General features: G+C 28.2%; 4 protein-coding genes across 4 annotated transcripts; 1 reads left to right on the top strand and 3 right to left on the bottom strand.

Moving 5' to 3' along the window:
- Positions 1-724: 724 nt before the first annotated feature.
- On the bottom strand, positions 725-2,226 carry OCT59_028141 (uncharacterized protein; the record flags this gene model as incomplete). The annotated part of the gene is made up of 2 exons (XM_066147100.1): positions 725-1,519; positions 1,837-2,226. 2 exons carry the CDS (start codon positions 2,224-2,226, stop codon positions 725-727), a joined length of 1,185 nt encoding a protein of 394 aa, XP_065993848.1.
- Positions 2,227-4,386: 2,160 nt separating this feature from the next.
- OCT59_028140 (uncharacterized protein) lies at positions 4,387-4,749 on the top strand (the record flags this gene model as incomplete). Its single annotated transcript, XM_025324085.2, has 1 exon — positions 4,387-4,749. One exon carries the CDS (start codon positions 4,387-4,389, stop codon positions 4,747-4,749), a length of 363 nt encoding a protein of 120 aa, XP_025187922.2.
- Positions 4,750-14,172: 9,423 nt separating this feature from the next.
- Positions 14,173-14,406, bottom strand: OCT59_028139 (uncharacterized protein; the record flags this gene model as incomplete). Its single annotated transcript, XM_066147099.1, has 1 exon — positions 14,173-14,406. One exon carries the CDS (start codon positions 14,404-14,406, stop codon positions 14,173-14,175), a length of 234 nt encoding a protein of 77 aa, XP_065993847.1.
- A 1,302-nt stretch (positions 14,407-15,708) lies between these two features.
- Positions 15,709-16,215, bottom strand: OCT59_028138 (uncharacterized protein; the record flags this gene model as incomplete). Its single annotated transcript, XM_025331044.2, has 1 exon — positions 15,709-16,215. One exon carries the CDS (start codon positions 16,213-16,215, stop codon positions 15,709-15,711), a length of 507 nt encoding a protein of 168 aa, XP_025187920.2.
- Positions 16,216-16,803: the final 588 nt, after the last annotated feature.

The raw sequence follows: 16,803 nt of genomic DNA, 5'->3' as shown, positions 1-16,803 counted from the left end.
TGTAATATTTTATATTAGCCAAGCCATTGCTACGTCATTTTACTAATCTTTAACCAATGTATGATAAGTTGATAACACGATTTCAATCATATTATAGTTAAACAATATTGTTTTGATTATTTTAATAATGGATTTATCTAATATTGTATATTCTATTTAGTTTTACAACATTTTAACTTGTTTGAGATTTACAAATATATTATCGTATTTATTAGAACTAAATAAATAGATGGTTAAGCAAACAATTAAGTTGGAATGACCTTTTAAATTTTAAAATTTTATTTTGAAAAAAAAATATCAAGGAAATTCTACGCTAGACAAAATTCATATACGACCATTTAAAACTTACCGTCATATATTCTTGACTTATAATGATATCATGATATATCGTAACTATTATATTTTACGTACAGTATAACTATTCAAAAAAAATAATTATGTGTTTGTGTATAATATCTTATTTTAAACGAAATAGGAGTTTGGTTTAGCTTAATTTATTTGTGAAAGAAAAATCTTAAAAACTATGGAACATATTATTTTAAACGTTTAGTATGAGTTTGCGGTGTTTATGATTTCAGAAAAACGAATAAATAATGACGATGAAAGGAATTAAATCTCTGATTGAAATCTACGATAAATTAATAAATTATAATAAAATTAAAAACTAAAAAAATCGAAAAATATATTTAACGTATGAGAATTAAAAAAAAAGGAGCGCCAATCTTTAGCAATCTAATAATGGACGACTAAAATAAAAAGCTTTTTCGTGACTCGCGAAAGTATTGAACTTAGAATTTTTTAAATTTGAGAAATTAGTTTCCTCAGCAGCGTCAAATTGATTTGATAAATCAGATACTAGATCAGGATCATCACAAATTGCTACCCAGTTTCCTAAACATTCGTCAAGCTGAGATGCTGTAGGTCTATTTGATGGATTCGCATCTAAACATTGTAACATTAAACTGGAGAAAACAGGTGGTGTACCACTTACGACACCTGGTTTTAATCCTAAGCAGATTTCCTGAATTAGTTGTTTATTATGAGGTCTATCACAATAAGGACGCACACCAGCTGATAACATCCACATGACCATTCCGAAACTATAGACATCGGATTCTTTAGTTGGCGTCTTTCCATCAAAGATCTCTGGAGCAACAAAGGGAACTACACCGTAAATTTGTTTGGATAATATCTGTTTATCGGAAGGTCCGTGTAATCCAGTATCCGCAATTTTAGTATCAATAGAGTTCACATTACTTTCGACTAATATGTTTCCTCCATGTAGATGTCCATGAACAAGACTATTTTTGTGAATGAAATTTAGACCTGCGGATACTGACCATAACATATCTATAATATCTCTCCAGCAAAGAATACCCCTAGTTTCTTCAAGATACGAGTATAAATTCCCATTTTTATAATATCTCATAACGAACATGTAGCATGATGTTGGGTCTTTAGTTATACCAAAACAATCTGCAAGTGCTCCACTTTGCAAGCAATTATGATATCTATATAACTTTATTGGATTAAATTTAAAGGAAAAAAAAAATAAAGAGTTAATATTAATACTTTTCAGTTATCATACGTAATCATTCTCATGCGAATTATTTACTGTTAACATAAATCATTAAGAATCCGGATACTAATATCGGGATTTTCCGGAATTTTTTTGAGTCTTTTTTTTACTACTTATTACATAATATCTCCTAAAATTTTACGTAATAAATATCACGGCCCTTATAATATCTCTAATTTTATTACTTGAATTCTCTGATCTATAAAATTCTAGTATACAAGCTACTAAGATAGATAAAATTTACTTGCCTGATTTACAAATTCACGATCTATGTTCTGAGAATCATCTAATCGTTTTAGAATCACTTTAATTGGACCAGTACGAGACCATATTTTGGTTTCTTCATCAAGATTCCATTTGGGGCCTTCCATCCATACTGCTGAATAAATCGAACTGAAAGCGCCACGTTTATTAATATCTTCGACCAAGTCGAATTGATCAAAATCGATCCATTCAAGATAATCCATACTATCTTTAGCATTTAATTGAGTATATTTAATAAGTTCATCTATTTTAGAATTTCCACTAGTCCAATTATGAAAATTATCTTTTAAAAATGCAATATCGCAATTCTTACACCATGCTAATGCTATTCGTTGTCGTGTGCAATTGATACATTTACCATATATCTTTTTGGATCCAGACATCTTGAAGCATTCGCAATTTTTTTAAAAAAATGAAGAGCAAACTTATCATTTTTATAAGTTATTTACGTTTGACATACACATCTGTACGTTAAATTATGTTGACATCATATTTGATAGTTTAACAAGCAATTATTAAATAACTACGAAGAAAGATATTCCCATCCAATAACTGATCATTCTGATAATTAGGAATACTGCAGTGATCAACTAATAGGGGTAAAATTGATCAATGTCGGACAACTTCCCGACAACCTTTTTCCCGACATACCCTTTGCCCGACAATGATTACCCGACAAGACATATTCCCGAATGTATATTTTACCGACATGACACATTCCCTAATGGACATTATACCTACATGTTAGTTTTCCCGACATGACATTATCCTGACAACACATATCCCGACAGAAATTTCCCGACATGTTGAGATGATTTACAAAAAGTAATTTATTATAATGTATCATGTTTATAAATATAAATATAAATGACTGTTATTAACAGTTCTTTATTTTCCTTTTTTTTCAATGTGATTTTTCACGACCAGCATGGTTTTTATATATATATATATTTATTTATTTAATAATTATTTCATTTTTTTTAATAATTTTTTAAAACCGTTTTAATTTACTTTTTTATCTAAATTTATTTTTAATTTATTATCATTTTTTTTTAAAAAATAACTATTTTATAACAATTTTTTTTTTAAAAAAGGTTTCTTAAACCGTTGTACTTTATAAGACATGGATATATTTAATAAGACAATTGTCTTATGGCAAATTCTTTTTTAAAAAGTTGTAAAAAAAATAACTGGAAATAAATAAATGCAACTAAAATAAATTTTTGTAGGGACACAACGGGTTGCTGCAAGTTATTTTATTAAAAATTTGCACTATTAAAATGAAATATACAGTGTACATGAAATTGCGAATTTTTACTAAAATAAATATATGAATAAACAAATAAAAAAATTTTCTCCATATGTTTTATTTTAAATAATTGGGAAATTCGGGAAATCGCTTTTTTTAATGTATATGTCATGTCGAGAAATGTCTGTCGGGAAATGTGTTGTCGGGATAATGTCATGTCGGGAGAACTAACATGTCGGTATAATGTCCATTAGGGAATGTGTTATGTCGGTAAAATATACATTCGGGAATATGTCTTGTCGGGTGATCGTTGTCGGGCAAAGGGTATGTCAGAAAAAAGGTTGTCGGGAAATCGTGGTGTAACCAAATTGATTTGTCTCATTATTAAAACTCCCATGTTTCTAAATTGAGCAACACGATTATCAGTTGATACTTATTATCCAAAAGCGGAAAGCCGGTCCTATAAATATTCAGACATTATGATTGGCTTATGATCACGTGAACTAACATGACAAAATGACAACAAAGAAAATCATGCTGTAGCACATAATTCATGCTGACGTGGAAAGAATTGAACAGGTTTATGCAAACTTGAAGACTTTTACACGCGGTAATTAATATCGCATGTTTAGAATTTGTTATTTAAACACGTTCTTTATTTAAAAATAAAAATGCAAGGCACTTCAATTTCATATAAATCAAGCGAAAAAGAGCGTTAAAATCTTCTGGAAATAGGCATTCAGAAAATTGGATTCGGGAAAAGGTATATTCAGGAAAATGTTATTCAGAAAATGGTCTGACAAGGCTTTGCTTTGGAGCGAAATGCGGTCGAAATTGAAAAAACTTTCGACAACATGTAAACTTTGACTCTTGTGAATCCTGTCGAATGAACACTTGATTTGTTCTATTCAAGTATGTTTCGTAAAATTAATTTTAAAATTTACCGAATATAGTCAAATACATACTGTATATCGTTAATTTGTATCACAATCTGATCCGTATCTTCGGATGACGATTCTGCATACGTAATACTATAGTTAATTTAGGCCAAATATAGGCTGGCCAAATTAGTAACCCGAACTTGGATTATCCGGATCGAGCTTGAGAGGATGTTTGATTCCCGAATTAACAAATTCCCTATAAAAATGAAATGTGTTAAATTTGTTTTATATTTGTACTCATGTGTAATAGTTTGTTTAATTTTTGTTACGGTGTAATTCCTTTTGTTGCACCAGAGATTTTTAATGGAAATACCCCAACTAAAGAATCTGATATCTGTAGTTTTGGAATTGTCATGTGGATGTTATTAGCTGGTGTGCGTCCTTATTGTGATAGACCTAACAAACAACTAATTCAGGAAATCTGCTTAGGATTGAGACCGAGCGTTGTAAATGGAACTCCGCCAGTTTTCTTCAGCTTAATGATACAATGTCTAGATGCAAATCCATCCAATAGACCAACAGCATCTCAGCTTAACGAATGTTTGGGAAATTGGGTCATAGCAATTTGTAATAACCCTGACCCATCTGATTTATCAAATCAATTTGACGCTGCTGAAGAAACAAAATTCTCAAATTTGGAAAATTCTAATTTCAATACTTTCTCAAATCACTCAAAAGCTATTTATTTCAGTCGCCCATTATGGTTGATTGATTAATTAGGATTGGCACTTTTTCTTATTCTCATGCGTTAAATAGTATATTTCGATTCTCATTACAATCAAAAAATGAATTTCTCTTATTATATCATTTATTCGTTTTCAAAATCACAAACTCAAACTTAACATTTTTAAGGCTTTTCGCTTAAATATTAATTAAGATAAGTATTATATTACAAACGCAATTTTTTTTTCGTATTTTTTTTCGAAGTTTTGTTTATTACTAGTTGTTATAATTCGTTTTCAATATCACAAACTCAAACTTAACATTTTTAAGGCTTTTCGCTCGAAAATTAATTAAGATAAGTATTATATCACAAACGTAATTTTTTTTTTCGTTTTTTTTTTCGAAGTTTCGTTTCTTACTAGTTGCTATATATGCAGAGAATATGACATATATATAGAATAATATATTTCTTTTTAATAACAATAAGCTAGTAATAAGATAACTATAATGGCAAATCTTAACAGATTTTCTCGTAATGAAATTTTATCTGGAATAAAATTGTTCTTTTCATTCGTCGGCTTTTAATAATTTTTTAAACAAGTAGTAGTAAACGTTTAACAAAACGGGATCTTCTGATTAAATAATCATTGTATAATTACAAATCTATTCTTGTATAGCTATTGAATAATATCGTTTATTAATTTATTAATTAAAGCAATAAAATAAAAGAAAATATAGGTAAATAGATCAATTCATTGATTTTATTTGAAGCACGTCATTGCTGGTCAATTAAATCTAACTAATTTTAAATGATTGTTTATTGAAATCTATTTTAATGTTAACAATCCGATCTAAATTACCATTTCGTTAATTAACGTCTAAATTAGAATAGAAATAATAGAAATCAAATACTGATTATCCATCATAGTAATTTTATAATTTAACAGGAGAATCAGTGGTACTGCACCATCACATAAGTGTTACATGAGCACATATAGTAGTATTCACGTGACTTATTAAATTTGTTAAATTTTTATCGCTCTTTGCATTTAATTTTATTTAAATTTATTAACTTTTATATAAATGAGAAAAATACATAAAGTATTCCAATAGTATAATATACAATACATAAAGTATTCCAATAGTATCATATACCCTAAGATCAAGAATACAATACATCAAAGATCAAGAGCCTGATACACATCAAAATCAAGAATATATACACTAAAGATCAAGAACTAAAAATCAAACATACATTACATACATACGCACCAAGGATCAAAGGCCAATACACACCAAAGATCAAGATAAACCAATAAAAATCAAGACACGCATATAAAGAACCATATCATAGATCAAGATCGAAACCAACACACACCAAAATCAAAAATAGATAAATATCGGGAATACAGAATCCAAAAGTTAGCAGCCTAATAACAGAAAAATAAGGAACGAGGATAAATGAAAAAAAAATAAAGAAGGAGCTAATACTTGTCGATTAGCAAAAGAAACACATTAATACCAAATAAATCAACTTATGCAAATGGTTTGATTAAATTGATCCCTGGCTTAACTTATTTAAGAAGCCGGAGTTCTAAAAAAAGAAGATAAATGTTTTATTAGAAACGGTTCTTAATAAAAAAATGTTTCTATTTATTTCAAAGACGTTTAACACCTCTACTTACAAAAAGAAACAAAAATCAGTTTCATTTGAAACGTTTTAAGTTACGGTATTATTCCTTTCTATCTACTGTCTTCGTTTAAAAAGCCACCGTCTCTACAAAAAGAAAAAAAAAGCAAAAAAAAGTAACATTAGTAAATAAACAAAGAAATAATTTTAACACTTCTCTACTGAAACTTACCAGATTCCAAGTTCAATTTAAAGGAAATTGCCACCCCTGCAAAGAATACCATAGTAATGAAAATAAAAAAAATATGAAGTACAGTAGTGATAAGCGTGCATCTTCAAATTCACAAGTCCCCAATTCTAAAAGATGAAAAGAAAAAATTAAAAAAAAAATAATTAGTAAAAACCAAATAAAAAAAGGGTTGAAACGAAGGGCAAGCGAATCTCCCGATCTGTGAGTTTCTAACCCTAAAGAAAATAAGCTATGAAATGAAAAAAAAATATGAAATCGATTCTTGCCGTCGTAATACTGAGCCGGAACTAAAAAGACGAAAAAAAAATTGAAAAATAATTAAATAAAAAAAAATGACGAAACTAAAACTTTGCGTTTACTGTGTCGAGCTGGACCTAAAAAGCAAAAAAAAAAATGACGAAACGATTATGATCTAAAAAAAGATCCAATGATCCAATGATCCAGGAGAAAAAAGAATGAAAAATAAAAAAAAATTCCAATTTTAAGAAACCGGGAAGAAGGAGAAAGGGGAAGAAAATAATAATTAGTAATCCGGTCTTAAGAAAACCGTAAAACCGGAAAGAAGAGAAAAAAGAATAAGGAAAAAATATTAATGAAAAAAATAAAGTAAAATAAAATAAAATAGTAAATAGAAAAAAGAAACCGTGATAGTGCAGTACTGCGCCGCTTAAACTCATCAAAAAGTCTAAAAAAGGACTCAACAAAATCCCACAATTCTTCAGAATGTTAGGAACATAAAGTAACCTGTTGCGTGCAGGGTCGGTGGCCGCGGGTGTATCGTTAGCCTGAATGGATGCGAACGAAACGTTAACGTTAACGTTAACAATAAACTAAATTTCTAGGCGGGTTCCTTTTTTAAAAAGCTAACCAACCACTTTTAGCGGCAATTGATTGATTTACAAAAACTTTTCCATTTACAATAAAAATTTTATAGCGGTGTTACTGGTGTAATAAATATATGAGGGAGCCAGTAGTTCTGTAATTTTTGCATCAATGGTTGACTAATTGTTTTGATATAACTAAAGATCATTGTTTTTTTTTAATCTTATATAGCTTCTTGTTAAATCTTAATACATATTAAAAACGAAATGTTTATGATAAATCGTCGAATAAATTTAGAAAAAATTTTCTAATCTCCCGAAAGCGTTCGTCAATTTTGCCTTTATAAAATTGTAAATATTAAAAGTACTGTATTAGTGATTATTTATCATCACTTTTGTTTATAATATTTTCATTACAATAGACGGAAGACAGAAGTCTTATTATTATTGCAATTTTGGTCCGTAAAATTACGAATTGTAAATTTTCTAAAATTTTTACAGGGTTCCAATCACTGGAACAGGTTATAATTTGACAATCATTTCCTTCTCGGAGCATGCACCAAATTGTCAACACACAGTTTATTATTACACTTGGTTTAGATTTTAACAATTTTTTATTCGTCTCTTTGAAAATTATTTACTCTACTTATTGCTTATTTCATTTAACAAACTTATAGTAAATTTCTACCGATACTGATAAATATTATATTTTACTTTCGCCTTGTATTTAGAAAGTTATATATGTATATTATACCCTCAAAACTTTCTCAGACTTCTTTTTAAAAATTAGTGCTTTAATTAATTATTTTTTTTTTAATATTTACGATTACCATTTACCACCCAAAAATTTTTTTGATATTTTCGCAAAAAAAAACTAAATAACATAAGACAAACTATAACGATGACTCGTTTTGCATTTAAATTATAAAATATTTTTATTTTTTTATTTGGTAATTTATCTTTACTAGGATAAAATTAAAAAATTGAGATGTAATATTATTATATTAAGTATTTGTTAAATAAATTTAATATTTGCAATTTTGATGTAAATTAAAATGATTTAAAAAATAATTTAACAAAAAAAACATGGTGGTGACAAATTTTCATGTTGGCAAAATGGAAGTTCTATGTAAATGCACATGAATTATATATATTGATGAATAAATGGAGTCTAGACTCGGACCATAACATGATAATGCATCTACAATATGTCTCTAAATTCTTAAAGACAAATACAAATTCTTGGTTTCAATAACTTTAATGATGAACATGTTTTCAAGAATAAAAATACATAAAGCGATGATCGGTTTTTGAACATTGTAATGCGAATCAAAAAAATTGTCTCTTTTAAAATAAAATAAAATAAAATAAAAAAAGTACTAAGTAATTTTTACTAAGAAACCTTTTTTTGATTATAATAATAAAAAGGTAACAATATGGTAAAACATGTGGCACAATTATATACTAAATTAAGCGACTTATAATAATTAGAATGCATGTACGCACGGGTAATTCGGATTTTCCCGATAAACAATAACAATCGAGTTGTAATCCACTTTACAAATTCATTGGTCAAGGTTTGTTAGCAGGTTTTTGAGGAAATGGAAGTGAAAGTACAGCATGCATCAGTTGCATCACAAATTCTTTTGTGTCTATAATTAATTAGCGCTTATTAATTATCTAATTTTTTTATGTAATTTATCATATTTAAGTTATACGAAAAAGAAATTCGCTTACAAATGGTAATAGTGACAAAGTTTATAGTAATTATTAATATTAAGATAAAATGTATTGAACAAATAAAGTATTGTCCGTAACAGTATTATAGGTTTTGGCATTGTTTATTAATCCGTGGTCCGTACAGTAATCAGTACTATAAAAGAACGTTACGTCTTAAAATCGTTAGAGAAATCGTTTGTAAAATACTCTAGACTAGCGATATGCGTTGGAAACTTTCAATGATTTTTTATTGGACCTTAATAATTCAATACATATTATTTTAAAGTAGTATGTATTTCTTTATCAGAAGCTTCAGTTTAATTGGTTTCGAAATATTTGGAGGTCCAAATAATATGTTTTCAACTTCAGTTCCAGTACACATCGCTGCCTAGCCCGAGATAGATTTAAATTGCAGAACAAGATAGACAGAGAATACGGAATGATTCTGATCCATATGACTTTGATCAAAAATATCAAAGATCGAGCGCTTTAAACGCAATTTTAATCAGAACTTTGCAGAAACTCGAAATTTTTTAAGGTATCATTAAGCTACCTTAATTATACTGTCTATGAATCTTAAAAGTAACGTGACGGTCGAATTTTCTTAGTATATCATCCTAATAATGAAATGACATTTGGATGATATTGATATGGTCATGTAACGTTAATTTGCATGACATTTTAACTATACTAGGCAGATATTTTTTACAATATTGTGAAATTGTTAAGAAGACATCTTTTTAGCATATTCACGGTATTCTAAATACATTTTTTATAATATACAATTATTTTTTAAAAGATAAAATACTTATGCGTTGCTTATTGTCATACAATTAGAAAAAAATATTTTTTTGCAATTATTTATTAATAAATATCAATATAATGCAGCTTTTAATTACAAATACATATTTATTGCATAAAAAATTTTTTTAAAGCGAAATAAATCAGAGCCAGAAACACTTCTAGCATGTGACTATCATGTGATTATAGGGTCGATTGCTAGTGGAATCATAAACTTCGTAGCCACGCTCAATTAAGGCAATGTATTACTAGACCTACACTAAAGATGACTTTAGCAAGGCTTTCTTTGTGATGAATTAAAAGAAATTTCATACACTTTGCCAGCTGGTGGGATAGCTTATGACCTCTAACAAGTCTGTTTATACTAATAAATCCAGAAGTTTGTACTGCTAATAAAAGTATCCTAAAAAGAAAAAATAAATAAATGAGCAATTAGTATCAATTAAATAAATAAAAATAAATACTTTCATTTTTGTTTATAATCATATGATATAAATTGATATATACCAACCAAATTTTATGCGTCTAGATTCATCTAAAGAAAAGAAAAGTGGAAAGCTACCCGTAGCCAAATATGATATAAATAGATATTTATTTTTAGACTAATAAAAAATAAAATGGGTAAGATAATATAACAACAATACATGGGAGTACAAAACTAAACTAAATATTGAACCTACAACTATTTGCTAATTTAGAAATATCAGCCACAACTATTTCTCGTCAATCAGATCATTTTTTATTTCAACTCACAATATAAAATATGGGCCATTTTCCGATAAAAGATTTATTTTATATTTTTTTTTTAGTAGTAAAACGTAATACTTTATTAAAAAAAATAATAGTAAACTGGAGTTAGAAGAAAACCAAAATTTTCATGTACTACATAATACTTTCTGGTTCCTCTATAAACGTTCTTCCATTGAAAAAAAGCTTTTACTAAAATAATAATATTTCTATAGGAGAGAAAAAAGTTTTTAGATTATAGATAGTTGTAAAAAAGCGTGAAAAAAAGTTTATATAAATATTATAAGTGGGAAAAAAAGTTTAAATAAATAAGTATTTTAAATGGGGAAAAAAAGTCCATATTTTCGGTTATACAAACTTTTTGTAATAAATTAAGTATTACGCGCATCATGTGATTTAATATTAACAATATAACAATCACTTTTTTTAAACTTTAGAAAAAGTCTAGTTTAAAAAAAAAGTCTAAAAATGTTTAAACTTTTTCGGAATAAACTTTTTTTTGGTAAACTTTCCTCTCTCATTTTTTCCCCTTTCCTCTCTTTCATAATTTCCCTTTCCCTCTTTTCATTTTTCCCCTATCTCTCTTTCTCGTACTTCCCTTTCCCTCACTTTTTTTTTTTTTTAGATGGATGTAAATTTTGATATTTTTTGAATATTTTTGGACAAAGATTTTGGTAAGGAGGAATGTTTTTGGCCTAACTCTTTAATGAAATAATTATTAATATTTTGTTTCTTTTCTCTTTTAGGCGACTTTTTGGTTCTTTGGACATAGGATTTTGGTGAGTATATTACTTTTTTAAAAAATTTCTTTATTTTGTTTTTTAAAATGATTACTAATTTCTTTTTTTTTCTTTTTTTTTTAGACGGCCTGGACATATAGAATCTCAGTGAGAAAATGGCCTTGGTTTTTTCATATTTTTAGACAAGTCTGGACGCGTAGGATAGGTAAGTTTCGAAAACAGAAATTTGAAACTTTAAAGAAAAGTTTTTAACTTTTTTTTTTCACTTTTGTAGGAAATCAGCTCTGACTTGGAAACTGAAATCCTAGATAATGGCAAGTTTCAAAAAAAGGAATTCAAAACTTTTTAAAAAAAACTTTTTATCGAAAAAAATTTTTTGTAATTGATTAAAAAACAGTTTTTATTAACCTTTTTTATTTCTTTTGTAGGACTCTGTCTTCAGAACCCTTGTGAAAAGACATTTAATTACAGGACTTCTTTTATTTTGTAGTTTTCCTTTGACTTAATTATCAGAACTCTCAGTATGATAACGGTTTTATATTGTTCAGGTTGTACGAAATTAGTAGGTTGAAGGTAATTTTTGGGAAAAAAATTCGAAAATGATAAAAAATTTTGATTAACATTTTTTCTTTTTTTTTATAGGACAGATTTCCAATTTACGAATGGGATCGGATGGTGAGTTTCAAAATTTTGAAATTAAATTATTTCAATATTGAATTTTTTTAAAGGAAATATTAATATTTACTTTTCCTCTCTTTTTTATAGGAAATGGATTTCTGGTTCTTGGGTGGATTGGATGGTAAGTTTAATTTTAGAAACTTTAAAATTTATTTAGCCATTTTTATTAATGAAATGATACCAATATTTTATTTTATTTTTATTTTACAGAAGCCTAAAGAATTACTACGGTGGTTTCAAAATTTTCCAATTACGTTTATTGATCGGAATCCATGTGTATTCTTTATTGTATGAATACATGTAATACTGAGCATGATGAAGCAAATCAAAGTTAGATTTTAAACAGATATTATTATAATGCAGTATAGATAGAAATATAGTTTATTTATGGCGTTATTATATTACTAACATAATAAACATATTTTATTATATTACTTTATTATTCATCAAAAACAGAAATGAAGTTGCCGGTTTACAGGCTTTAACGGCATTTTTAATTCCATACCACAAGAAATTTGGTCAAGAGTAATTTATTCTTGGTCTTTATTTACCACAAATTACGGTAAAATCAAGTTCGTGAATTTTATTGGAGGAAATCTTGTTTTTCGAAAAAATGAATCATTTTGAGATTTTGAGATATTTTCAACGTATTATAATTATTTATATTACTATTACATTATTTTATATATTGTTGTTATATTATCACTATATGATTGCTATATAAATCAAGACATATTGTTGTCATATTTTCGTTATATGATTGTTATATAAACCAAGACATATTGTTGTCATATTTGTAAGTTTCTGCAAAGTACTACTTTAATGTTATTTAACAACATAGTTTAAATAATTTAAATGCACTGTTACGATATTTTTACAATAGTTAAAGTGATGTATCTGCAATACATTTAAAATGATTTACCATGCATAGTAACGGACATGGTAGTATATCATAATTTTTTCCATTACTTAATGTTAACTTACTCGTGAATTCAATTGGCACAGTACCGTCCCGATTCTAATTAAACATCTTAATGACATTGGATAAAAATTGAAGTTTCTGCAAAGAAGTATGAATGAAAGGACAATCATAATCTAGAGTATGATGCTGTGTTAGAAATTAGAAGTTTCGTAATAGACGGGGAAATCGTATTCATTTGTTTTGGTTATCGGGTAAAAAGATTTATTACATTTTTTTCTTTAATAAAAATAAAATTCGCGCTTGAAGATTACCAACAGCAGCAGATTATTATTTATTGTGATTTAGTCCATTCTAACTTAATTGTTTGTTTATGAGATTTACAAATAATATATTATCGTTTTTATTAGTCTTATTTATCAACTTTTCAAATAAATTTGTTACTTTCGAATTTTGATACCGAATTTCACAATACAACGAATCTTCAGTGTGGTACATGAAAAAATTCTCGTTAAACCGAATATCATGATTATCCGAATTTTTTTTTTAAAGCGAATTTATTTTTTAATATAACGTTAATCTAGTTTATCAAAAGATAGTTGAATTATATATATCTCGCAGTTTTCTTTGCATAATGAGCATGCTATATTTTACCGCATTATACCAAATTTTCCTACTACACCGTCGAATTTTCTCATAACGAAGCCTGATCGGCCCGGACGCCTAATTCGTTACGACTGTAATAAGATTCAAAAATATTAAGGAAATTCTACGCTAGACAAATTCATATACGAAACTATTTTATATTCTTGATTTGTTATAACGATATAACAGAACTATTTTATTTTACGTACAGTATGTATATAGTAACTATTCGAAAAAATAATTGTGTTTGTGTATAATATTTACTTATTTTAAACGAAATAAAGGCTTAAAAGAAAATCTTAAAAACTATAAAACATATTATTTTAAACGTTAAGTAAGTATGAGTTTGCGGAGTGCCGGTGTTTGTGATTTCGGAAAAAACGAATAAGTAATGACGATAAAAGGAATTAAATTTCTGATTGAAATCTACGATAAATTATAATAAATTATAATAAAATTAAAAACTAAAGAAATCGAAAAATATATTAACGTATGAGAATTAAAAAAAAAAATGGAGCGCCAATCTTTAAGAGTCTAATAATGGACGACTGAAATAAAAAGCTTTTTCATGGTTTGCGAAAGTATTGAAATTAGAATTTTCTAAATTTGAGAATTTAATTTCTTCAGCAGCGTCAAATTGATCTGATAAATCGGATGGATTAGGGTCATCACAAATTGCAGTAATCCAATTTCTTAAGCATTCGTAAAGTTGAGATGCTGTTGGTCTATTTGATGGATTCGCATCTAAGCATTGTAACATTAAACTGGTGAAAACAGGTGGAGTTCCATCTACAACGCTTGGTCTTAATCCTAAGCAGATTTCCTGAATTAATTCTTTATTATGAGGTCTATCACAATAAGGACGCATACCAGCTGATAACATCCACATGATCATACCAAAACTATATACATCGGATTCTTTAGTTGGCGTAATTCCATCGAAGATCTCTGGAGCAACAAAGGGAATTACACCGTAAATTTGTTTGGATGATATTTGTTTACTATCAACAGGTCCGTGTAATCCAGTATCTGTAATTTTAGTATCGATAGAGTTCACATTATTTTCGACTAATATGTTCCCTCCATGTAGATTTCCATGAACAAGACCATATTTGTGAATAAAATTTAGACCCGCGGATATTGACCATAACATGTCTACAATATCTCTCCAGCAAAGAATTCCCATCGTTTCTTCAAGGTACGAGTATAAATTCCCGTTTTTATAATATCTCATAACGAACATGTAGCATGATGTTGGGTCTTTGGTTATACCAAAACAATCTGCAAGTGCTCCACTTTGCAAGCAATTATGATATCTATATAACTTTATAAGATTAAATTTTAAAGAAAAGATAAATAGTTAATATTAATACTTTTCAGTTATCATACGTAATCATTCTCATACGAATTAGAAATTTAAGGTTTACTGTTAACATAAATCCATCTCGCAACATTGAGAGTTACGGCTAAAATGTATTTCCGGGTCGAAGTCATAACCTTCGTTATCTATAAAGAATCTACTATTTAAGAAATGATAACTGTTATCTAAATTCGTTTAGAATTTATTTGAAGTTTATCGATCTTTCCAGAAATAATATCACTCAGTTTTCGACCCTTCTCGTTCAAACTGGTCATGTGTCATTGTCCGGAGCGAAGCGAAGGGCCATATCACTGGCCGAAGCGGTATGGTTTCCACCTTAGTGTACGTGATTGAAACTTGTCCAATTTGCATAATATTTCCATAACATTTCCACAAAACTGGAAATTTCATTGAAATCTGTGGAAATTGGACAAGTTTCCACCAAATTTTAATAGTATAAACTTCGTGTAAACCATATCTCGTATATAGCTACGCATTATCGATCACGTGAGTTCTCATCACGTGATGTCGTACAATGAATCGCAAATCTGAGTTTTATCTTATTTTTGCTCCGGGACTTATAAGAATCCGGATGTTAATATCGGGGTTTTCCGGAATTTTTTTATGGAGTCTTTTTTTTTTACTATTTATCACATTATACTTAAGGCCGTGACATACTATTACATAATATCTCCTAAAATATTACGTAATAAATGTCATGGCCCATATAATGTCTCTATTTTCTTTACTTGAATTCTCTGATCTATAAAGTTCTACACGAGCTACTAAGATCAGATAAAATTTACTTGCCTGATTTACAAATTCTCGATCTATGTTCTGAGAATCATCTAATCGTTTTAGAATCACCTTAATTGGACCAGTACGAGACCATATTTCAGTTTCTTCATCAAGATTCCATCTTGGGCCTTCCATCCATACTGCTGAATAAATCGAGCTGAAAGCGCCACGTTTATTAATATTTTCGACCAAGTCGAATTGATCAAAATCGATCCATTCAAGATAATCCATACTATCTTTAGCATTTAATTGAGTATATTTAATAAGTTCATCAATTTTAGGATTTTTACTAGTCCAATTATGAAAATTATCTTTTAAAAATGCAATATCGCAATTTTTACACCATGCTAGGGCTATTCGTTGCCGTGTACAATCGATACATTTACCATATATCTTTCTGGATCCAGACATCTTGAAGCATTCGCAATTTTTTTTAAAAAATGAAGAGCAAACTTATCATTTTTATGTTACTTTACGTTTGACACATCTGTACGTTAAATTATATTGACATCATATGGCAAAATGTTGATAATTACTCTGCGACAAAGCAATTAATTACGAAGAAAGCCAATAACTGATCATTCTGATCATTAAGAATACTGCAGTGATCAACGGATTTCAATATTAAGTGTCTCAAAATATCAGTCATTAAAAAGTTTGAAAAGCTCGCATATTCCTAATCGACTGAACTATAACTAATATTAACAGAGTCTAATTGAAGTCTGAAATATAGGTGACAATTTCGTGGCATAATAAACTTCCAAGTTTAACTTCTCTAAATTTACGAAAGTAGTTTCAGCTTCGTCGAATCTCAGATATTCCGAATGGTGACATGCAAATGTGAGTAAAAAATAAAGACTCATTAATTGTGTTTGTAATGAACTACTTATAAATTATTAAGTACAGCCAAAAGACAACCAGAGAAATTGCGTTTAAACTACTTGAAACGTCCGAAAGCTGATGAGATTCACTTTTGCAGAATTTGTAACAGCAGGCGTA

Source organism: Rhizophagus irregularis, chromosome 8 (genome assembly GCF_026210795.1).
Source record: "Rhizophagus irregularis chromosome 8, complete sequence".
In the NCBI taxonomy this organism is placed as follows: domain Eukaryota; kingdom Fungi; phylum Glomeromycota; class Glomeromycetes; order Glomerales; family Glomeraceae; genus Rhizophagus; species Rhizophagus irregularis.
This window is presented reverse-complemented; position numbering and strand designations above follow the sequence as displayed.